The sequence below is a fragment of the Ptychodera flava genome, chromosome 16 (assembly GCF_041260155.1).
Source record: "Ptychodera flava strain L36383 chromosome 16, AS_Pfla_20210202, whole genome shotgun sequence".
NCBI lineage: Eukaryota > Metazoa > Hemichordata > Enteropneusta > Ptychoderidae > Ptychodera > Ptychodera flava.
Window position 1 is genome coordinate 26,048,673 of NC_091943.1, and position 21,399 is coordinate 26,070,071.

General features: G+C 36.9%; 3 protein-coding genes across 7 annotated transcripts in view; all 3 read right to left on the minus strand.

Annotated features, from left to right (window-relative positions):
• LOC139114423 (uncharacterized) overlaps nucleotides 1-21,399 on the minus strand; it is a 103,723-nt gene that overhangs the window by 38,666 nt on the left and 43,658 nt on the right. The gene's annotated exons all lie outside the window — the stretch shown is intronic.
• LOC139114420 (uncharacterized) lies at nucleotides 8,986-17,856 on the minus strand. Of its 5 annotated transcripts, XM_070676145.1 has the most exons (6): nucleotides 17,638-17,856; nucleotides 15,914-16,006; nucleotides 15,131-15,223; nucleotides 13,150-13,269; nucleotides 11,977-12,127; nucleotides 8,986-10,058 (listed from the first exon to the last, which is right to left on the minus strand). In XM_070676145.1, the coding sequence occupies exons 3-6, from the start codon at nucleotides 15,212-15,214 to the stop codon at nucleotides 9,727-9,729; spliced, it is 687 nt and encodes a 228-aa protein (XP_070532246.1). In that variant the 5' UTR covers nucleotides 15,215-15,223; nucleotides 15,914-16,006; nucleotides 17,638-17,856; the 3' UTR covers nucleotides 8,986-9,726. The 5 variants fall into 5 exon arrangements, with proteins under 5 accessions (XP_070532246.1, XP_070532245.1, XP_070532244.1 ...); XM_070676144.1 differs by lacking the exon at nucleotides 15,914-16,006 and having other exon boundaries at nucleotides 15,131-15,216; nucleotides 17,638-17,855; XM_070676143.1 differs by lacking the exon at nucleotides 15,914-16,006 and having other exon boundaries at nucleotides 17,638-17,855.
• Nucleotides 19,151-21,399, minus strand: part of LOC139114988 (uncharacterized) — a 28,694-nt gene continuing 26,445 nt past the window's right edge. The window contains exon 5 of the mRNA XM_070676897.1: nucleotides 19,151-19,893. Within this exon, the coding sequence (XP_070532998.1) occupies nucleotides 19,574-19,893 (320 nt within the window). The 3' untranslated portion in view covers nucleotides 19,151-19,573. The remainder of the gene's footprint in view (nucleotides 19,894-21,399) is intronic.

Below are 21,399 nucleotides of genomic sequence, written 5' to 3' on the forward strand. Positions count from 1 at the left end.
TATAGATGGGATTTTGTTCAAATGAAGTCTGCATTGCCAAAATTATGCAAATGAGCTTACAAAATGTGAAAATGGTCAAGAATTGATAGCTCGAGAACTGCTGATTTGATTGGTTTGAAAATTTGTGTGCAAGTACCTTAGGTGAACCTTATACAGTTTTATGAATATTGTGAAGATATCCTTAATTTTGTATTTTGAATTTTTTGGTGATTTTTCTCATTTTCAGTAAAAAATATTCTTTTCTGAAACAGCCAGCCCAATCGCTCTCAAATTTGGGTTGGATCTTTGCAAGGGTGTTACTCTTCCAATTTGTTGAAATTATGACAAAATTGGGAAAATTACTATTTTATAGCAATTTTGTCATTTTTGGCCAAAAAATCTTACTCAGTATTTTCTGTATAAAACCCCTTGACAGACAGCTTTTATATTTGGTACACAGATGTACAGAGATGACAATAGTTAGATATGTAGAAATTGTCCTGAAATATATAAATTTGTATTTTTAAGACAACATTGTCATTTTTGGTCAAGAAAACTTGTTCTCAAAATTACTTGTTTGATAGCTTTGTAATTTGGTATAAAGTCCCGAGGGATCTCATCAGATAAATTTTCTGCTCAAAGTGTTGGGAAACCCCCAAATTTGTATATTTTAGGTAATTTTCTCAGTTTGTGACCTTAAATGACCTACACCAACCCAGGATATGTTGTGAGACAGTTTTGAAGGCTGTGAACATAATTTTGTTATATTTGGTATCAATTTGTAGGAAAATTTGATCCAGAAAACAAAGCTGAGGTGAATTTTTTCATTGCGGACCAATTTTTGCAACTTTTCTTTGTAAGAATACAAGAACTGATGAGAAATTTGGATCCCGGATAATTTCCAGATGTTGTAGGGAGCGTTCAGTTTTTACGGCCTGGGGGGGGGGGCGGCAAAATCTTGTCGCCGGTGTTCAAAAAAATATAGACCCCCCCTGCATTTTTCGTGAAAAAAAGATGGCCCCCCTTTGTCAGACGAAAAAATTTGATGACCCCCGCCCCTCCCGCTGAAAAATAACCAAAACCCATATGTCAAATTTACCCGCATGGTTTGGATTTGAACTACGGTACGCGGCGCACTTTATTCGTGTAGCAGAGATACCAGTGCACAAACTTCTCAGCCACATCCATCGAAACGTCTGTTAATTAGGATGACTGTAAGGCAATTTTCAACTTCATTTCCAATAAAGTAAACTTTATTGGAGTGGTTCGCCAAAGGCAGCCCTCCGGTTAAGAGGGTCATGGGCCATTACGTAAAGTCAACTTTATTCTAGTGGGCCACTAAAGGTGGCCCGCCGGTAAAGAGGGTCGATCATGGCTATTGCATAAAGTAAACTTTACTGGACAGGGCTGCTGAAGGCGTGCGGCCATTAAGATTGCCATGGGGTATTACATTAAGTCAATTTATTGTAGTGGGCCGCCACAGGCGGCCGCCGGTAAAGAGGGTCGATCATGGCCATCGCATGAAGTAAACCTAATTGGAGTGGGCCGCCAAAGGCGTCTGCCCGTTAAGAGGGTCATGGGTAATACATAATGTATATTTATTGTAGTGGGCTGCCGAAGGCGGCCCGCCGGTAAAGAGGGTCGATCATGGCCATGGCATAAAGTGAACTTTATTGTTGGTATTATGTTTTTGAAAATGTAGTGACACCCCCTTTCGTACCAGTGAAAAAGCGATGACCCCCCTTTGCGGATTCCAAAATTATGATGACCCCCCCCCCTGTATTTTGCTGCCCCCCCCCCCGGCCCGTGAAAACTGAACGGTCCCTAATCACCGCCCACAGTGGAAAGCATTTCACTATCTGTAACTAACTTAAGTGCTGTTCACATTAGAATGATAACACTGGTGGCATTAATATTTCCTGTCATCTGGCGTTATGTAATACCAAGGGATGGAACATTTGATATTCAGGAGGGGTAGGGTCTAGGAGATTGATGAGGTAGCATTACTTTTTTACCAGATCCCTTATACATTTTTTTACCCGCTCTCACCTTTTCTTTTTATCAAGCCTTCTCTGTCTATTTTTAGCTCCGCTGTCAGCGACGCGGAGCTTATCAAATAGGTTGATTTTCCGTCGTCGTCCGTCGTCGTCGTCGTCCGTCGTCGTCGTCCGTCGTCGTCCGTCAACAATTGCCTTCTCCTCTGAAACCGCAAGTCTGATTGCTTTGAAATTTTATATGCAGCTCACTTGGGGTAACCTCACTTAAGTTTGTTCAAATCATAGTGAAATTTGCATATTTGTATTTTTGGGGCATTTTTTTGTGTTTTTGGTAAAAAAATCTTCTTCTCTGAAACCGCTTGTCTGATTGCTTTGAAATTTGATATGCAGTTTACTTAGGGTGACGTCAGACAGATTTGTTCAAATTGTGGTGAAATTTGCATATTTGTATTTTTAAGGCAATTTTTGTCATTTTTGGTAAAAAAATCTTTAAAAATCTTCTCCTTCAAAACTACCAGTCAGATAGCTTTGATATTTGGTACATATGTCCCTAGGGATGATCTATTTCAGATTTGTTCAAATTGTGCAGAAATATGCAAATTTGCATTTTTAAGGCAATTTTTGCCATTTTTGGTCAAAAAATGTATTTCTCAAAAAGTACTGGTCTGATAGTTTTGAACATTTGGTATACAGGTTTCTATAGATGACTAAGTAATATATATTGAATTTCTGATGAAATCTGTAATTTTGTATTTTTGGGGCAATTTTTACCATTTTTGGTCAAAAAAACATGTATTTCCGAAAGTACTCATCTGATAGCTTTGAAACTTGGTATACAGGTTTCTACAGATGAACTAAATGATATTTGTTGAAATTATGATGAAATCTGCAATTTTGTATTTTTGGGGCAATTTTTGCCACTTTTGGTCAAAAAATGTGTATTTCCAAAATACTCATCTGATAGCTTTGCAATTTGGTATACAGGTTTCTACAGATGAACTAAATGATATTTATTGAAATTATGATGAAATCTGCAATTTTGTAATTTTGGGGCAATTTTTGCCATTTTTGGTCAAAAAATGTGTTTCTCAAATAGTACTGGTCTGATAGCTTTGAAATTTGGTATACAGGTTTCTACAGATGAGCTAAGTAATATATATTGAATTTCTGATGAAATCTGTAATTTTGTATTTTTGGGGCAATTTTTGCCAATTTTGGTCAAAAATTGTGTACCGGTATTTCCAAAACTACTCATCTGATAGCTTTGAAATTTGGTATAGAGGTTTCTATAGATGGACTAAATAATATTTATTGACATTATGATGAAATCTGCAATTTTGAATTTTTGGGTTAATTTTTTCCATTTTGGTTAAAAATATGTTTCTCAAAAAGTACTGTTCAACAGCTTTGAAATTTGGTATACAGGTTTCTATAGATGAACTAAATTTGATCTTTTGAAATTATGATGAAATCTGCAAATTTTATTTTTTGGGGCAATTGTTGCCATTTTTGGTCAGAAAATTTTATTCTCCAAAAACTACTCATCAGATAGCTTTGGTTGACATGTTCTTAGGGATGATCCAATGTGATATATTCAAAGTACAATGAAATCTATTGTGTATTTTTGCAGCTATTTTAGCCACTTTTTTCTGGCCACTGCATTGCGCTATCAAAGATTTCCACCTACTTCATCAACATGTGTCAAAAATAGTTATTCTCTACATAAACACAGCGGAGCTATATCGGCCGCTAGGTCGCTTGTTTGTTGTTGACATTTGCTTATGTATTTAGGATCTGCTTGTTCCATTGCTACAGAAGTTGATATGCATGTTCCTAAAGATGACCTCTAGTACCTATTGAAGTTGGAGACCTTATTTGCTTTTCCATTCTTGTTTTTCCTGGTTTAAATATTTCTCGAATGGACCAATTCAAACCGAATGTGAGCACACTGTCCTTGACGGTATTTTAAATGTTTCAATGGACTTTTTGGATTCATCAATGTAAGCTAACTTGAATTATCTAACTCTGGCCAAGTCAATGGCACCTACTGAAGAGCACTCAAAATGATCATGAGAGCGTATGCAAATTGTGAATTCCTGGCTACCTGTTACCAAAATTGTGAAAAACTGAGCACAGTGTCGAATCAGAAAAAGCATTGTTTTCAAAAATACAAGACATTATGATTCAGATGCTTCTTTGAAAAGTTTTACAAAATTGACAATACTTGAAATTAAAATATTCTATCAAATATATGGGTTCACAAAAAGTATTTTCATCTCAAAAATTTTGGGTGTAATAATGGCTACTTTGGTAAAAGCCAGTTCCATTTAATCACACATTTTTTATCATTTCTAAGTTTTACTTTTGTGTTTAGTACAATGAGAATGTTGGAAATTCATGCATGAAGTTGAGAGGTATTATATATTGATTTATGTGATTTTCATTGAAAACTCTGACATTTCATCCTACATTTGTAGAAAATCAAGCATGGTGACCCCATATTTTTTCTTTAATATATTATGCTCATATGCCAGAATTCAAAACATCCGTGATAACTGTCAAGTCTCCTGGTCTTCCATGTGTTGCTCTCTGGCCTAATCTTGTGTACAAGTATGTTTCACCGACATGAGCGTCACATTATCCAAAATCTTCAACTGCATTAGAATCAGAGCTGTCTCTGTCACTACCGGTATGAAAAGGACAGTGACACTGCCCGCAAGCAGTAGTGGGGCAGTAGCTGTAGTAACTTTGATAATTTTGAAAATATTTTTGTTAATTTTATACAACTGCATTCTTATTCTACTCCTACAGTATGTTGAACTGTCCAGTATTCAGCTAGCCAACAAAGCTTGTGTATGTTTACTGTGCATATTTTTCGTGGGACCACAGTGGAAATAAGTTTTTAACTTTTCTGTGTTATCCCAGCACTTTTGTCTTTGTCTTTTTTCTTGTTTGTATTGTATGGTTATTTTTTAAGTGCTAAATAAATAAAATCAAATCAAATTGTATTATTAACAAATGACTTTCAATCTAGACTATAATTCAATTACTAGTATCACCATATATAAGGTCGTCAGTCTCCGATGATGATAATGATGATGATGATTAATTAAAAATGAAGAAAAATAAAAATATATTTGGACTCAGTAAATTTGTTGTTTTTGTTGTTATTATTATTGTTGTTGTTGATAGTATTTGCAGAAAAGAACAAAGTATGTGCTGCAAAATTCAATACAGCACAACTTTAGTGCACATGTATAGTTAGGCTGTATTGAATTTTGCAGAGCATACTTTGTTCTTTTCTGCAAATACTATCAACATCAACAATAATAACAACAACAACAAATTTACTGAGTCCAAGTATATTTTTATTTTTCATTTTTAAATATTTAATCATCATCATCATCGGAGACTGAGGACCCTTTGGTATCACTAATATTTTTACTCTTACAGACTTTATCAACAAATTGAATAATGTGTTTCAGCATACTGTAAGGAGACAGTAAGAAACTGTGCTTGATACATTGCATTCCAATGTTGAAAAAATCATCAACAGTTGCAGCTTCTGGTTTCTTAAGAAAATTCAATGGCATTAATACATTTTTAGATTTTTGGAGATAAAGTCGTGAAATGCAACAAAATGGTTCTAGATATTGTGTAATTGTTTCTAAAATTAGAACCATTGGATGACATAAAAATTTTTATTCTTTTTTCATTGAATTACCTACCAGGCCTTTGCATCAGAATATATAAAAATGTAATAGGGAACCAAAACATTTTCAGGGCCTCTCCCCCCCCCCCTACAGGCAGAGCAAAACTTTCAAGTCCCAATCTCCCCCCCCCCCTGAATTTTCGAATCCCCCTTAAATTCCTCCAGCTCCCCCCACTAGTATTTGTGAATGCAGCCTAATTAGGTATATATATCTGGATTAACTTGATCAGAGTTGGATACCGGGTTAAAACAATTATGAAAGTCATTTAAACACGATTGGAATTAATTTGGGATAATTGGAATTCCATATTTTGCAAATTTTTCATAACTGTTAGGTGCCATATACCTGAATGTTGCAATATCGCAAAATACTCACAAAAACAAGTGTGTAACATAAAAAGAAAAAGCAGATAAGATAACATTTGTAGATTAAATCAGCATTACTTCACCATCCAATTATCCAAAATTAGCTCCAATCGTGGTTTTAGCATTTTCACTTCAGTAAGCTAATCAATAATTTGCATATTTTACGAACTTTCCCAATTGGGGATATGAAAATTAGTCACATCACTCTTCCTGAGATTATTGCCATGAATTTTGATAGATCGCCTACTTATGACTTTAAATTTGATACTATCTAGTATGTTTTCATGTTTGTTTGTTATTCTGAATTATCACAGAACAACTAATGTATTTTGACGTTGCCCTAAAACGATATTAAAAGCGTACCGCCTAAAATAACCCAGGTTCTGTTGAAAATACTGCCCGGTATGAGACTGAGTTGGTATATGTGTGTTATATGTGTGTGTGTGTGTATGTATATGCGAGTATATATATCCAACGGCAATACATACCATGAGCGAAGCATAGTGCCAACAGTGAACGCCCCTTATATTACGCAAAAGGCTGCCCAAACAATCTCAGAGTGCTCTAACTACTATTAAAGCAGTGAGCGAAATACACAAAATGTATACAATGTGCCCTCCCGGTTATCACCATAATGGCTTTATGGCAACCTCTGAACTATATATATATATATATATATATATATATATATATATATATATATATATATATATATATATATATATATATATATATATATATATATATATATATATATTAAATATATATATATATATATATATATATATATATATATATATATATATATATATATATATATATATATATATATATATATATATATATTTGGAGTCCGATGTTATTGTGTACATTTTGGGATGCGAGGCTATTAATGCAATGGTTCTACTCCGGAGTACCAGTGAACTGTGTTGGACTTGTGAAGTGCTCTCAATCGGATCAGAAGGACGTGACGTCATGCCTTTTAAGCTATTTACGCCTATTTATCACAATGGGACCCAATGTCAACTAAATCCATATTCTTCACTGTAAAATTAGTACGGTCATACTATCAAACGCATGACAGGGTAACAGTAAGAGGAATTTGCGGGTGCTAGACCTCGCGACGCAGAGTACTGTAACTTATCCTTAAATATTTGACCATGATAAGAGGGGTACTTCAAACAGTAGCGCCGATCCAACAGTCGACAATTGTATGGGTATCTGAATGTGGATGACCTTGGCCGTGATAATAAACTAACGTTACCAGTCATGGCTAAATCACCCCAAATGACTCTACATCGTGGCTTATTATTGAAATAGAAGCTTTACCTTTTCATTGACTGAAGGCATTTCGGGTCAATGCAAATCATCTACATATTTTATTTTTGTTGGGGATATATTTCTTGGCAACTGATCTGAGAATGTTCTTTGTTACCGTAAAAGTGGTAGCTTGGTTTAGAAAAACATGTCATGGTCTCACATGACCCGATCATCAACTTATCTGACACAATGCAAGGTAAAAGAGGCTGGTTGATGTCAATAAGAGGGAACCGTTATTCGGTACAACTATTCAGTGTTAATTTTCCTGCTTGTCTTCTCCGTCTGTAGGTTAGGTCGAAAAGTTGGTAACAATTAGATGAAAATTAACAGTAAAATTGCTTCCGTTTTTTATTTCTTCTTCGAATCAATGACAAACAGTAAATAGAGGAATTGGCTGTGATATTATGATCCCATATGTCTTTGCAACCTGCTATTGCCATTGCTTTGGATCTGCCTGACTAAAGATCATATAACAGTAACCCGTATTTGCTTATCTCTATCATTTTCAAGCAAGCTTTGCACGTTTCTTATGACAACGTTGGAATTGTGGATGTTGTACATCATTAAATGAATCCAGATATAAGGTCATCGTGGGATGAAGGATATCTATTAGCCTTGACTGGCACAACCACGTGACATGCCAAGCAAATGAGTCATCGATCATCACGCTGTCCCCCCCCCCCACATCATAAACGCCCTCATAGTACCTGCTATAGAAAAGTTGTTTTACATCGTTGCAATCCAACTCGCCGCAAGTGTGACACTAATGTATCCGTACTCGAAAAACACCTTTTTTGTCGGAGTAATTTTAATCAGCAGGTGGAAAATATGCCACGAGAATGTTATAGTATGCGCCGTGAAAGGCTTTAACTTCTGCTCAGCCTTTTCACAAAGAAACTTTGGTTCGTTCTCTTACCAAATCAAGAACAAAAATCAGGGGTCATGTATAAAGTTAGATACAAGAGAAAAGACGATTGGAACTAATTTGGGATAATTTGATCTTCATATTTTCCAAATTTTTCAAAACTTTTAGGTGCCCTATAGCTGAATGTCTGAATATTACAATTACTCATAAAAACAAGTGTGTAACGTACAAAGAAAAGAAGATACGTTTATATTTGCAGATTTTAAATACATTACTTCAGCATCCAATTATCCCGAATTAGTTCCAATCGTGTTTTCAGAAATAAATTATCTGAAAATTACCGATATTTGAAATTCAAAATGGCCGACATCCCGGTGTTAACCCTGTGATGGAAATAGAAATTCTCGCTTTTCAGAAAAACTAAGACTGTGAAAAATTATGCTCGCCCCGAAAGCTTTAAAATTAGCCCCTAAAAGCGGTTGACAAAACAAGTCCTGCTAAATCTGAAAGTTCGAATATCGGTCCCCAAGGAACAGTCTACCTTAAACTAACAGTACACTGGCAGGTAATGGAAAGGAAGAGTGTACATAAAGATACACAGGTTCAAAGGTGACGAAACCAATACACTTGGACGAACACGACATGTAACACGTCATATATGAAAGCAATCGATCACGTCAGGAATGTTTTGCCTCTTCTCAAAATAAATGATCAACTTCAATGATGACGAGTGTAATGATGGAATCTACGTTAATGTTAAATATTTATTTATAATTGTAATATCAATTTGAACGACTCGTGATAAAATGTCTACAAACTATTCTTACTAAAATATACATATACTAGTTTTACATATTGTCATACTTCTGTTTGAATCTATTGGCAAACCTAAAATTGACCTGTCATACCAGTTATCATCGAGTGTAAATTCCCCCTCCTCATTAACACATAAAGTACCAAGGAAATAAATGTTTCATGTTTTCACTACATTGTATTTGTTTGGCCATAGACAGCTGAGCGGACACTGTCTATATGGTTCGGCGAAAGGACATGAAATGGTATTTGTACAGAAGCACAGACGATATGATACCGCCATTGCTATGCTACGCACACATGTCAGACATGGAAGCTAAAACAGCGAGGTGCGTCCAAAGTAGAGGTATTACGATCATGCGCAAAAAATCTCTTGATCAGAAACGGAGTAAAATGTAATTAACGTAACGTCCAACCATTAACTTGCCAATTTCCATTTATTTTATTAATTTCTCTATATGGGATTTGTAGAATGTATTGTTTCTATAAATAGCGAAAAGATTATAATAGTGACATATGTTTGTGATTCTAAAGATCTATTTCGGAGAGTTAGAAATTGATTTTTCAAGTTGATCATCGGCGATTGATTGAAAGTTGCATCAAAAAGTTGTGAATATTGATATAAGAAATGGACATCAAACGCTTACACAAAAAAAACAACTAGGCAAGAGAAACTAGAAGTAAGAAAAGTAATCCTTGGAGTGTCTGATTCTCCATTGTTCCTGGCGACCGTAAAGATTCGGATTCCAGATCAGTCGACAGCGTCCCAAGTGAGCGATGATGCGGTACGGGTTCTGAAACTGCAAGTGCCTCGGCAGCGGCGGCGTGTCGAACGTTCGCTGTCTCCTGCACCGTGCACTTTCGTTGATGAAGCAACGGTCGGCTTTAAGCATGGCGACACAGGTCATGGAGTAGCTTGACTTCAAATAATCAGACAGTTCGTCCATGCATCGCTTGACTACCGAATACTCGCTGCACGGGTCGCTGCGATCGGACTTTATCAAATCTGAAACAAAAAGAGGAATCAACGTTCGGTCATGTTTGAAAGTTTCACCAACATTCTGGAAGTTCAATAATTGTACAGCATTTTGAAAGTAGAATAAATTATGCTATTGTATTGTTGTAGTTTTCTTAGTATGAGAAGTCATTTTAAAAATGTATTCAACAACTTAAAGATAATGTTTTCAAGCTCCACGGTGCTAAATTGCTAAAATTTGTCATAACGCAATGTTAGCTCAATAAAATCTAAATATAGGATGTACTTCGATACTGTTTATCTCAAAAGCAATACGAGAACACCAGTCCTTCAAACATCATATTTCTGTACTTCAAACACTATTGTAACACTAATCTGACAATTACGAAATTCGAAAATACCCTCCTTTACGAAACTCTGAATTCTATGAATGTTTCAGCTCCCTTTCAATGCATCTATCATTTAATCGCCGAGGATCAAAAATTAATTTAGAACTCTCCGCGAAATAAGGGCGGAATTTAGAATCACAAACATTATGTTACTATGATAATCTTCTCTCTATTTGTAGAAACAATACTTTCTACAAACCCCAAATACAGAAATCAATAAACTACCTGGATATTGGCAAGTTAATAATGAGACGTTACGATATATTTGACACCGATTCTGATCAGGAGATTTGTGCGCATGATCGTAATTTATGTATTCTTCAACATATGCCATGATAGGAAGGGTGCTTAAACGGACCCGATGGTTGCAAATGGTAACTGTATCTTGATGTAGATGGCCATGGCCTTGATAATAAACTAACTTTATCATTGTTGATAACTCACGCAGGTGAAGTGCTTCAATATAGATGCACTAGCCCTTTTCAGTATGGTTTAAGTTGGATGTTATAAAGGAGTTATTTCGTTAAACCTAAGTGGCGGCATCTTCGCACTTATGGATTTAGAAAAATGCGAAAATACTTTACCCCAACCAGATTCTATTTAAAGGAACGCAAGCTGTATCAGTAACAGTGAACGGTGATATGGTGTCACATAGAGATAAGACAAACAAGTATAATCTGCAAAACATCCACCCGATTATTTTTATAATTCCAAGACCACTCTAATCAATATTATGGGTTTTCTAGAAGAACTTTGAAAACAAAATTTTTGGCACTCCTAAGTGAGTGAATAAACGTCAGTGTATGTTACTTTTTAGTGTTTTGTGCGTAATGATATGTTAAGGTATTCGACACTTCTGGCCAATGGCTGCCATATGTGGGGGTTTGGACACCTAATATCGTTTACATATTTTAATTCCATACATTTCTTGTACGGTAACAACAAGCAAGGACCATATTGATGACATCTTTGAAATTAAAAAGCCTCCGTCGGAAACTGGAAAAAGTGTCTAATGTATCTGAAAGGTCTAGATGCAGGTGGCGCTATTTTAAGTAAAAACAGGAAAGCATTTCCATCAGGCCTTCACAAAACCGTCGTGCAGCGTTCGAGCCCATGAATCATTAATTGATCTCGCATTTTGTTGGATCATAGTATGTAGAAAAAAATATGTACGGAATTATTTTTTCCGCTGTGAATTCAAAAACAGGGTTAAGGTCGTTTTGAATTTAAATATTCTGTTAATTTCAGTATTTATTAACTCTAGAATATCCATAAATACTCTTAATGTTTTGTTCCTCATCTTTTATTTTATCGATGAGAATAGTTTGAATTCTCCACACACGGGGAGAAGTTAAAAACTTTCATTTTGGGGGAGTGTAGCATCTAAACCAGCACTGTTCACCCCATTTCTGCGTAAACAGGTCCACATTCATCATTGATAACAATGAGTTTGGGCCAAACCAAGGCTGTGTGAGGGTTAAAGATTAGGAGGGGTACTTTCACTGCTGCAGTTAAAGAGACTCAGTCATATATTGTTTGTTATACTGATCATGACCTACTTCTTGGTTTATCAGCGCACAAGTCTAGATTGATCATATTCTCAAGGTCTGGTGCAAGCATCTGCTTCCACAACGTTATGTTGAGTGGCATCCTGCTGTTTGGCGTGTCATCGGCATCGCAGTTCAAGCTTTCTAAACAGTTCAGGCGGAGCTAGAAGATACAATAAGAAAGTCGCCACAGACAATGATTTCCTTGTTTTTATCTTCATGCAAGTTACCGGGATTACCAACACAAGTGGCCAAAATTTCTCACAGATTCCAATGTTACTCAGCTTACATCATAATACATGGCTATATACAAAACAATATGTTAAAACGATGGGACGGAGGAAGAAATGGATGGATGAAAATCGACAAGTCTGAGTACATCTAAGATATTTACTCGAAGTCACTTCAAAGTTATGACACCTGCCTATAATTAGAATCAAGAATTAAGCCGTAAAATAATGTGAAGAGGCGATTGATTCTGAGGCAATTATAAGATATAGATGACTATGAAAATGTCGATCTGTAAAAGTGTATTGTTAAATGCATTGCTTACTGCATGGTGGAGTTGTTGTACGAGACTTACGGGGGGAGAGAGAGAGAGACGAGACCACATTGTATATCAGTACGCTATTTTCACTTGATAAGGGCATGTGATAACGTGATGGCCGCCAAGATATTTTTCATAAAGAACACGATTGGAACTAATTTGGGATAATTGGATGGTGAAGTAAGGTCGTTTTAACCTGCAAACGTAAGCCCGTCTGCTTTTCTTTTTAAGTTACACACTCGTTTTTTATGAGTAATTTGTAATGTTGCAACATTCAGCTATGTGGCACCAAACACGTTTGAGAAATTTGAAAAATATGAATATCCAATTATCCCAAATTTTTTCCAATCGTATTAAAGCGAGACAATGCAATACTGCTCATATCATTTTTCCTGTCTTTCCACTGACATTGTTGGTGAAAAATCTTAACAGCTATATGGCACTCAACAAATTTAGCTCGATTATCTTTAGTAATCTCAGCAAGTCGAAAATCACGGTATCTAAAGAATTCTGCAGCAAGTAAAACGGTCTACTATGATCTATCGCCGAGTGAGGGCGGAATCATCTGAGCGCAGACAGAGTAATAGGATGGCCGATATATGAAGGATCCTTAACTTGTGTAGGAAAGAGCTACTTACCTTAACAAAGTCACAGTAAAGAATGTTTTTCTTGTCTTTATCTTCATGCCAGTTGCTGGGATTACCAACATAAGTGGCCAAAAATCTCTCACAGAACTCAATGTCACTCCACCGACATGGCTATGTACAATAGAATAGATTAAGTGAACGAAATGATTTGATGAAGTAACATCTGCTAAATATTATGATATGAATTAATACGGCATTATTATGATATGAGTTATATTCCGCTATCAAGGATACATTCATAGATACAGTACATTTCATGTAAGCCCATCTCATTGTCATGTCTCCGCAATTAACTTACATGTGTGACTTTCTGACCAGAGAGACTTACCCCCATGCTTTATTATGATCAAATAAAATAAGCCTGAGACTTTGTCATCGCAGTGTGTTGCGATAGCCAAGATTATCGTTCAGAGTGTATGTATGTATGTATGTATGTATGTATGTATGTATGTACGTACGTATGTACGTATGTATGTATGTATGTATGTATGTATGTATGTATGTATGTATGTATGTATGTATGTATGTATGTATGTATGTATGTATGTATGTATGTATGTATGTATGTATGTATGTATGTATGTATGTATGTATGTACGTATGTATGTATGTATGTATGTATGTATGTATGTATGTATGTATGTATGTATGTATGTATGTATGTATGTATGTATGTATGTATGCATCCATCCATCCATCCATCATCCATTCATCCATCCATCCATCCATCTATCTATCTATCTATCTATCTATCTATCTATCTATCTATCTATCTATCTATCTATCTATCTATCTATCTATCTATCTATCTATCAATGTGTGTATTATCTGTTTATCTTTGAATGTACATATATATATATATATATATATATATATATATATATATATATATATATATATATATATATATTTATGTATCTATGTATACGTATGTTTCTATTTATATCTGTTTCTTTATGTATACACATATGTATCTATGTGTCCGTGTATGAAACACTGGGTGTATGGAGGAATTGATTTGGATATATGTGCGCATTAGCCCTATGGCCTTACATACAATATAATAGGTCCCGATATTAAGCTGTTCACTAAGAGACTCGCTCTCCTAGGAAAGCGTGATTATGATCGCACTTGCAGACGACCCTTTTCGTTATCTTGCTACGTTGGCGTTAGACGATAAAACAAAGGAAGAGGCGCAAGAGACCGTTGGCGACCTGATTACGCAATGGATGTCATCCTGAATACTAGTATATGTGACCAGTTGTACATACAGATCGAATTCCTGGTCTACATATTTATTAGAATTAAGAAACAAATTCGGCAACATAGTAGCTTATTGTTTGACATCAATTACTTGCTATCGAGGTTACTATCTAACAGCACGGAGATAGTAGTACCAGTAATTTGCGATGTATATGTTTTGAACAAAGCACGACGGATACACAAACAGTGTAGAGACAACTTATCGCAATGTCCTTGCAATGCTTCTGATTGTGAGAAATCTGGATAGCAATATAAAGGAATTATATCGACGTGTCTCCTCGCTTTTTTTTTTTTTGCGATTTTTTTCCACATTTCAACTGAAAGTCAATATGTCATATGCGAATAAACGCTTGAAACAATCGCCAGGCAAAACCAAAATTAAACAAGCAACCTTTGCCCCGTATCACTGATCTATATCTGCCATCATTGTTATGAACTTCCATTGCATGCATTGAAGTTGTTACACATAACGTGCGTAGGTCAGTCAACAAATCTATCTTACCGTGAACGTATAACACACCGTACGTAACTCTTTCACCGCAACGAGAACAACTTCCAAGACAAGAGTTTATTCATTGAAGAAAAATATGCACTGACGGGCCATTGATTTGGTCTATTTCAGTTTACTTGACAATGATATTTGAGTCACAAAAATTGCAAATTCAATGCATGAAAATCTTCGTATGTTTGTATAGCACTTCGTACGTACCCTGGTCGTCCTTTTCACTCCCTCAACGTCCTTGATCACAGAGAACAGAAGTACGGTAAACATTAACACATTCTTCGTCCACATATTGTATTACTTTCTGTTTGGGAAAATTTAATAATAGGAGATATAAGATGAAATAAAACCTCTCTTGTTTCCCAGGAAGACACAGTTGAGTGTGTAGTTCTTGTATGGCTGTACCTAATGGAACTAGTAAACATGTCCATGTTAACTCATGACATGCAATGCTTACACAGGCAGAGTGCACCTCGTTGGGCAGGTGTTCGAACGTTCAAACTTTTTCAATTATTATCTGATCTTCCACTTGTGGAGGTTCATTTTGAAGCCCTTTGAGTAAAAAAGACTTTCACCGTCTTATTTTTTTGAAAATTATTTTTTTTATATTTTTCTCCATAGAGTTAACCACCGCACAGGGATGGCGGTCATTTTGAATTTTAAATACCGGTAAATTTGCAGTGAGTAATTTGTCTCTCTAGTGCTTAAATTTGCTCTGTGACCCCCGATTTCGTTCTTGATTTTAAAAGTGAATGGTTGAAAGATTCCTTTATTAGAAATATTTGAGCGAAAGTTTCAGTCTTTTACTTTCGAGGTGCATACCATCTTACTTCCAATACTTTTATCAAGGTATAGAAACAGACTGTGACGCTAATAAGCATTGTCTCTAGTAAATGTCATCTTATATTATATAGCAACAACTGCAACACGGTCTCTGATTAATTAGATTGGAAATATTTTGCAAATTCGGAAGCATTTGCAGGCTTTTACCTGACAATCCACGATCATTCCAAAATCGGAAAAAGGTATCGACGGCAATTTTTTTCCTCTGGCATCGTCGGTCAGGAAAAACAGATAAACCACCTGTAGGACAGATATTTTGGACTCTGACATTTTTACAACACTTGTCTGGTTTGCTGCTTGTACGGATTCATTTTGAACATTGTGGAGTAACAAAATTTGTTCCTGTTTTTGCGAAAATCGAAAACTTAATTTCCCCCTGGAGTCAACATTGGGATGGCGGCCATTTCTAATTTCAAATGCGTGTAATAGTTGACCTTGACCTTTCAGTGGTAGCCTAAAAGTCTATAATGAGGATGTAATCATCAATATTGATAAAACATAGATATCTTAAAACTCTGTTGACCGTCGACAATATATTAACAAAGTATGCATGTCACAGATTGCACATTGAACTGCTTCAAATCACACTTTTTGTGTCACAAATGCATTTTTGTTCTGAACACACAACTTTCAAAGTTTATTATGGAAGTACGAACATGGATTTCCGGCAAAGTTTGCATGAGTATTTGGAAAGGTATTGCGTTGCCCTTTTGTTTATTTCAATTTAAGTTCCTTATTATTGTGTTATGAACTCTGAACAAATCTGCACTGTAAAACTGAGTGACATTGAGTATACAACACTCAACACTTAATGATGATGGCTCCAAACTGTACTCTGAATTCCTGTTCAACGAAATAATGTACATGTATGTATGTATGTATGTATGTATGTATGTATGTATGTATGTATGTATGTATGTATGTATGTATGTATGTATGTATGTATGTATGTATGTGTGTGTGTGTGTGTGTGTTGGTGTACGTACGTACGTACGTACGTACGTACGTACGTACGTACGTATGTATGTATGTATGTATGTATGTATGTATGTATGTATGTGTATGTATGTATGTATGTATGTATGTAATGTATGGATGTATATATGTATGTATGTATGTATGTATGTATGTATGTATGTATGTATGTATGTATGTATGTATGTATGTATGTGTGTGTGTGTGTGTATGTATGTATGTATGTATGTATGTATGTATGTATATATAAGAACAGTAATCCAAGCCATGGCAGGGTATACATGTGATCTGTGTACAATTCACTCTGTATAGCACTCGCTTATCTACTTGTGTTGTTTGTCGCAGGTGTAATTTCATGCACACCTTCGGCGGGTATAATTTCTCATCAAATATGCAACTGAAATAAAACCATAGTAGCCTGAGATGAGCAAATACTTTCAGACTTCTGGAATGGTGTGATTCGGACTATCTCACGGCCACCCGTTACATTTGTTGCCAAGCCAATACGACCCTCTGCCTAGTTTCACGATGATTACGTTAGCTTCACCTAGCTCTGCTAGCAATGCCAAGATTTACTTCGCAAAGTGTGTGGGTCTCGCGAGGCGGGCTCGTTGTAGGCACGTCAGTGTGAGGCAGAAAATTGACAGTAAGTTGCTTAATGAAAGAGATTCTGCTCGTTAGCCTAGAGTCCAATGAGACTGCGTCTCGGTGTGTACAAACATGTTTTGCTGGTGGGATATATGAGTCTCTACGACTTCGATGACCATGATCACGATAAGGTCAGAGCAGTATGCTGTTGTGAGGCAGCTGAAGGAAGAGTCATGGACCAATTATTTGATTAATACATAGACCCCGATCATCATGAACAGAGCAACAGGTGATGTTTGGTCACCTACCTGATTCGCTTCCACCTACCCCGCTACAACATCAACGCAACAACTGTTCTCGCATGCATCGAAAAGGGCCGGACAGTACTTCAGGAATGTGAACAGCGAACACCGAGCTGATTAAGCCTGGCGATCCACTACCTGAGATAAACCGCAGATTGTGACATTGCCCGACACCTGTGGGTTATCACGCGTGTGGTTCCTGTCCAAATCTTATCTACAAATATTTCAGTGGCGACATGCTAACGAGGGAAGAGCTGACATCGTTCGATGTCGCTATCTCCTTTCTGGTCTCTCACTACAACATCAGGTGTTGCCCAGGTGTAAATGGCTGATTATTTGATACCCGGGGGCTTGGGAGGTTATCAAGGAAGATCCGGTAGACAGTAGACTCTTTTGATGAAAAACACACCGAAACTTGGACCGATGGTGAATTATCTGTGTCAGAGTTGTATGCGGCAGTTCTGTCCCTATTTTGCATCGAGTAATCCATATATTACTTTGATAGTTAAAACATATTATAGTAATGGAAATTGAAGAAAATCTTCAATTCCTTCAGCTGGTAAATGATTTTGAAAGACATAACTTTTGAAGGCTGATAAAATTTAAAAAAAGAAAAGCTAATGATATAATTATTTGTGTCAGGGGTCATCAAAAGTGTATGGTAGACCACTGACTAGACCACCTCGCCTCTGCGTTTCCGTGTATTTCTTTGGCGTTCCTGTATACGCAAATTGCATGGCTCTATGATTCAATCCCAAGTTTTGTACTCTCACCACAAATCCGCCTTCATTCCACCACGGCAACTAAGACACGGCAAATTTTACTGAAATTGGTTACTTCAATTTATTCATTGAAAACATTAATAAACCAACACACTTTGGGCAAGTGTGAGTGTAAGGGTACGATTCCTTAATATTATCGAAGGATTCTGTGGACTGACGGCAAATTCATTGATTCCAATAGCTGTAATGAAATCATCAAGAGTCGTGGGTAGAACATGAAAGGACTGGGTATTTGACCAGGCTTGATAATTCATGAACAGTCTTCCATTCACAGCTCGCGAACGCTCACGCAATGAAGCGCCCTCAACAGTCTTTCAAACGAGGCTCTCTGAGCTCATGATCAGTTACTGGCGTATCGCTATAGCCAATCCCCTTTACCTGGCACGCTGAGCAGAACTACCGTCTGCTCAATTGAGGGCGCTGGCATAGAGTATGAGTTGGTGTAGCAGTCGATATGCTGTGAGAGAGTCTATAACACCTACACTACTGCAGTCGCGAGAAAGAATATTTACGAAACGTAACCTGTCACAGAGTTACCGGTGTTGTTGTAATGATTTACACCCAGTTTTTGAAATAGTTTTTTATTCATATATTATTTTTCGCGCTATTATTTTAATTTCAATGCTGATTCCAACAAGTTTCTATGTGATACATTTCGGAATCTGTGCAATGTTAGTATACGGTGATTGGTCGTCAATTTTTGCGCATTTCTCTGAATACAGAATACTTAGCATTTCCGTAATACAGACGTAGGCTATATTGGGTATAATACTCCTCGTCGTCAGAGTATCAATGTCGCAAGACTGGTCTCATCTTGAATATGGGTATTGCTATACGAAAGGAAGTACATAATTCTAAAATCAGAATTGTTGTAAAATATGAAAGAAAAAAAAACATTGTGTTTAATTAATGTTGCCAAGCTTCTCAGCAATAATTTTTGAACATCATAACGGAAAACAAAATGGAGACAGCTACATATAAGTGCTAGTTTGAAGATTGCTTCAATGGCATGCGATAACCTTTGAAGATTGTGATGATATTGTTGAAATCAACAGTACACGCCGAATTTTCAAACTAAGATTTGAAATACCTAGCAAATCAAACGCTTATATTGGAAATTATCGGGATAAGCTGTGAGATCGCCGTTGAGCTCGGGGGAACTAAAAGTACGAAAAATAATCGTTGGCGTGCTCGATTCTCCATTGCTCCTGGCGACCGAACAGATTCTGATTCCAAATCAGGCGACAGCGTCCTTCTTCGGACATGGTCCGGTACGGGTTGATGAATCGCGGAAATCCTGTGCTTGTAGTTCGCTGTATCCTGCATCTTGCACGTCCGTTGATGAAGCAAGGGGCGGCTTTGAGCATGGCCACGCAGGTCATGGCGTAGCGGGACTTCAGGTAATCAGACAGTTCCTCCATGCATCGTTTGGCGACTGAATACTCGCTGCACGGGTCTCTCGGATCGGATTTTATCAAATCTAAAACAAAGCAAGGAATAGGCATTTTGGTAATACTTCAGTATTTTGGTACTAAATGAACAGTGGCTCTAACCCTTAACGATATTTTATACTGTTTTTGTTTTAGGTGTCTACGGCATATTCTTGTTCTACACTCCAAAGCACGCTTAAACATCCAAATTTCAACTTGCCAACACGTACGGCGTGTATTTGCAGAATACAGTAGTGTTATTTACATTTGAATGTAAGTCAAGATTGACATTCACTGGACAATACAGTCTATACATGTATAGGCTGGACTTACAGTCCACGCAGAACCTGTCATTGTGCTCGCATTTTGCGAGCACAATGCCAGCACTGTAAGCGCATTATGCCAGCACAATTGGGTGTGAAGTGCCAGCATTTTACGAGCACTGTGCGAGCACTTTACGGGCACTGTGCCCGCACTGGACAAAATGTGCCCGCACGATGCGGGTATTGAACTCAAAAAATGTGTGCCCAGAGGTAGTTGTCGGTGACAACATTGCTACACTTGCCTAACTGAAATAGCGGCGGCTGGGAGTAACTGAATAATCTTGAGTCCTAAAACCAGCTCCAAACTCTCTTTGTCTGCCTAAGGCAACTCTAAAATCCATAAAAAAATCTTAGTCGTAGACAGGTCACAGTAAGATATTATCACATGCGTACAGTATGCGTACAGCTCTGAAGAAATCTACCTCAAACTCTGCTGGACCTCGACACAAGACCTCTCACGGATCGTGGTCTAAGGTTGGAACACGGACGTGTAGACCGTGGTTGGACGTGCTTTGTGAAAAATTGCAACAAGTGAACATTATTGTGGCCATTTACAATAAATAAAGTTCATGATACGTATTAGTAATATCACAGGCACAGACCACATATGCCAGGGGAATTTTCTGAATGAATTCGTCATTTGCCGTATAGTAGACATCGTACATGAACTAAAGCATGATTGCGAAACCTGATACATAGAAGAACCAGATTGTAAACCATTTTATATTAGGGAGGGTGAAGAATAACAAGTTTTGAATTGTTTCCCGGTCAATTTGTTGTATTTGAAACAACGCATCCTTTTTACACAGGTAAGGAAACGAGAGCGCCCAGGAAATAACAACCAGCATCGAAATAAAATTTGTTTTTGAAATCAACAGCTTGTATTTTTGTCCTGAACTTTTTACGATTACACGAACGACTTTGCTCTGGATCCGACTGTCTATAGTAGACACTGCAGTTAGCAATATAGAGTCACTATCATACTGAAGTAAAGTCAGCGGTGATGGCGTAGGAAAATGCAAGTGTTTTCATTGGCTTACTGATTTTTCGTGCTAATTCTGCCGTGTTTGTCGCAAAAAAAAAATCGAACTGAAGTTTCGAAGGTAGCCGAATCGGCGAACCATTTTGCTGAGATGCCAAGTCCGAGTTTTGTAGAGGGACCGTGGTCCATGGATGTCACGTACAAAACTACATCCGCGGTCTGTCCGGTGCTTGTCCCTTTTCAAAAATATC

What these genes read in the sequence shown, in the direction of transcription:
- LOC139114420 (XM_070676145.1), bottom strand. Translation starts at nt 15,214, where the DNA reads ATGTGGACGAAGAATGTGTTAATGTTTACCGTACTTCTGTTCTCTGTG. An exon ending in TTTACTGTGACTTTGTTAAG is followed by an intron (nt 12,128 to 13,149) that starts GTAAGTAGCTCT and finishes TGTATCTTCTAG; the next exon opens with CTCCGCCTGAACTGTTTAGA. An exon ending in GTGCGCTGATAAACCAAGAA is followed by an intron (nt 10,059 to 11,976) that starts GTAGGTCATGAT and finishes TTTTTGTTTCAG; the next exon opens with ATTTGATAAAGTCCGATCGC.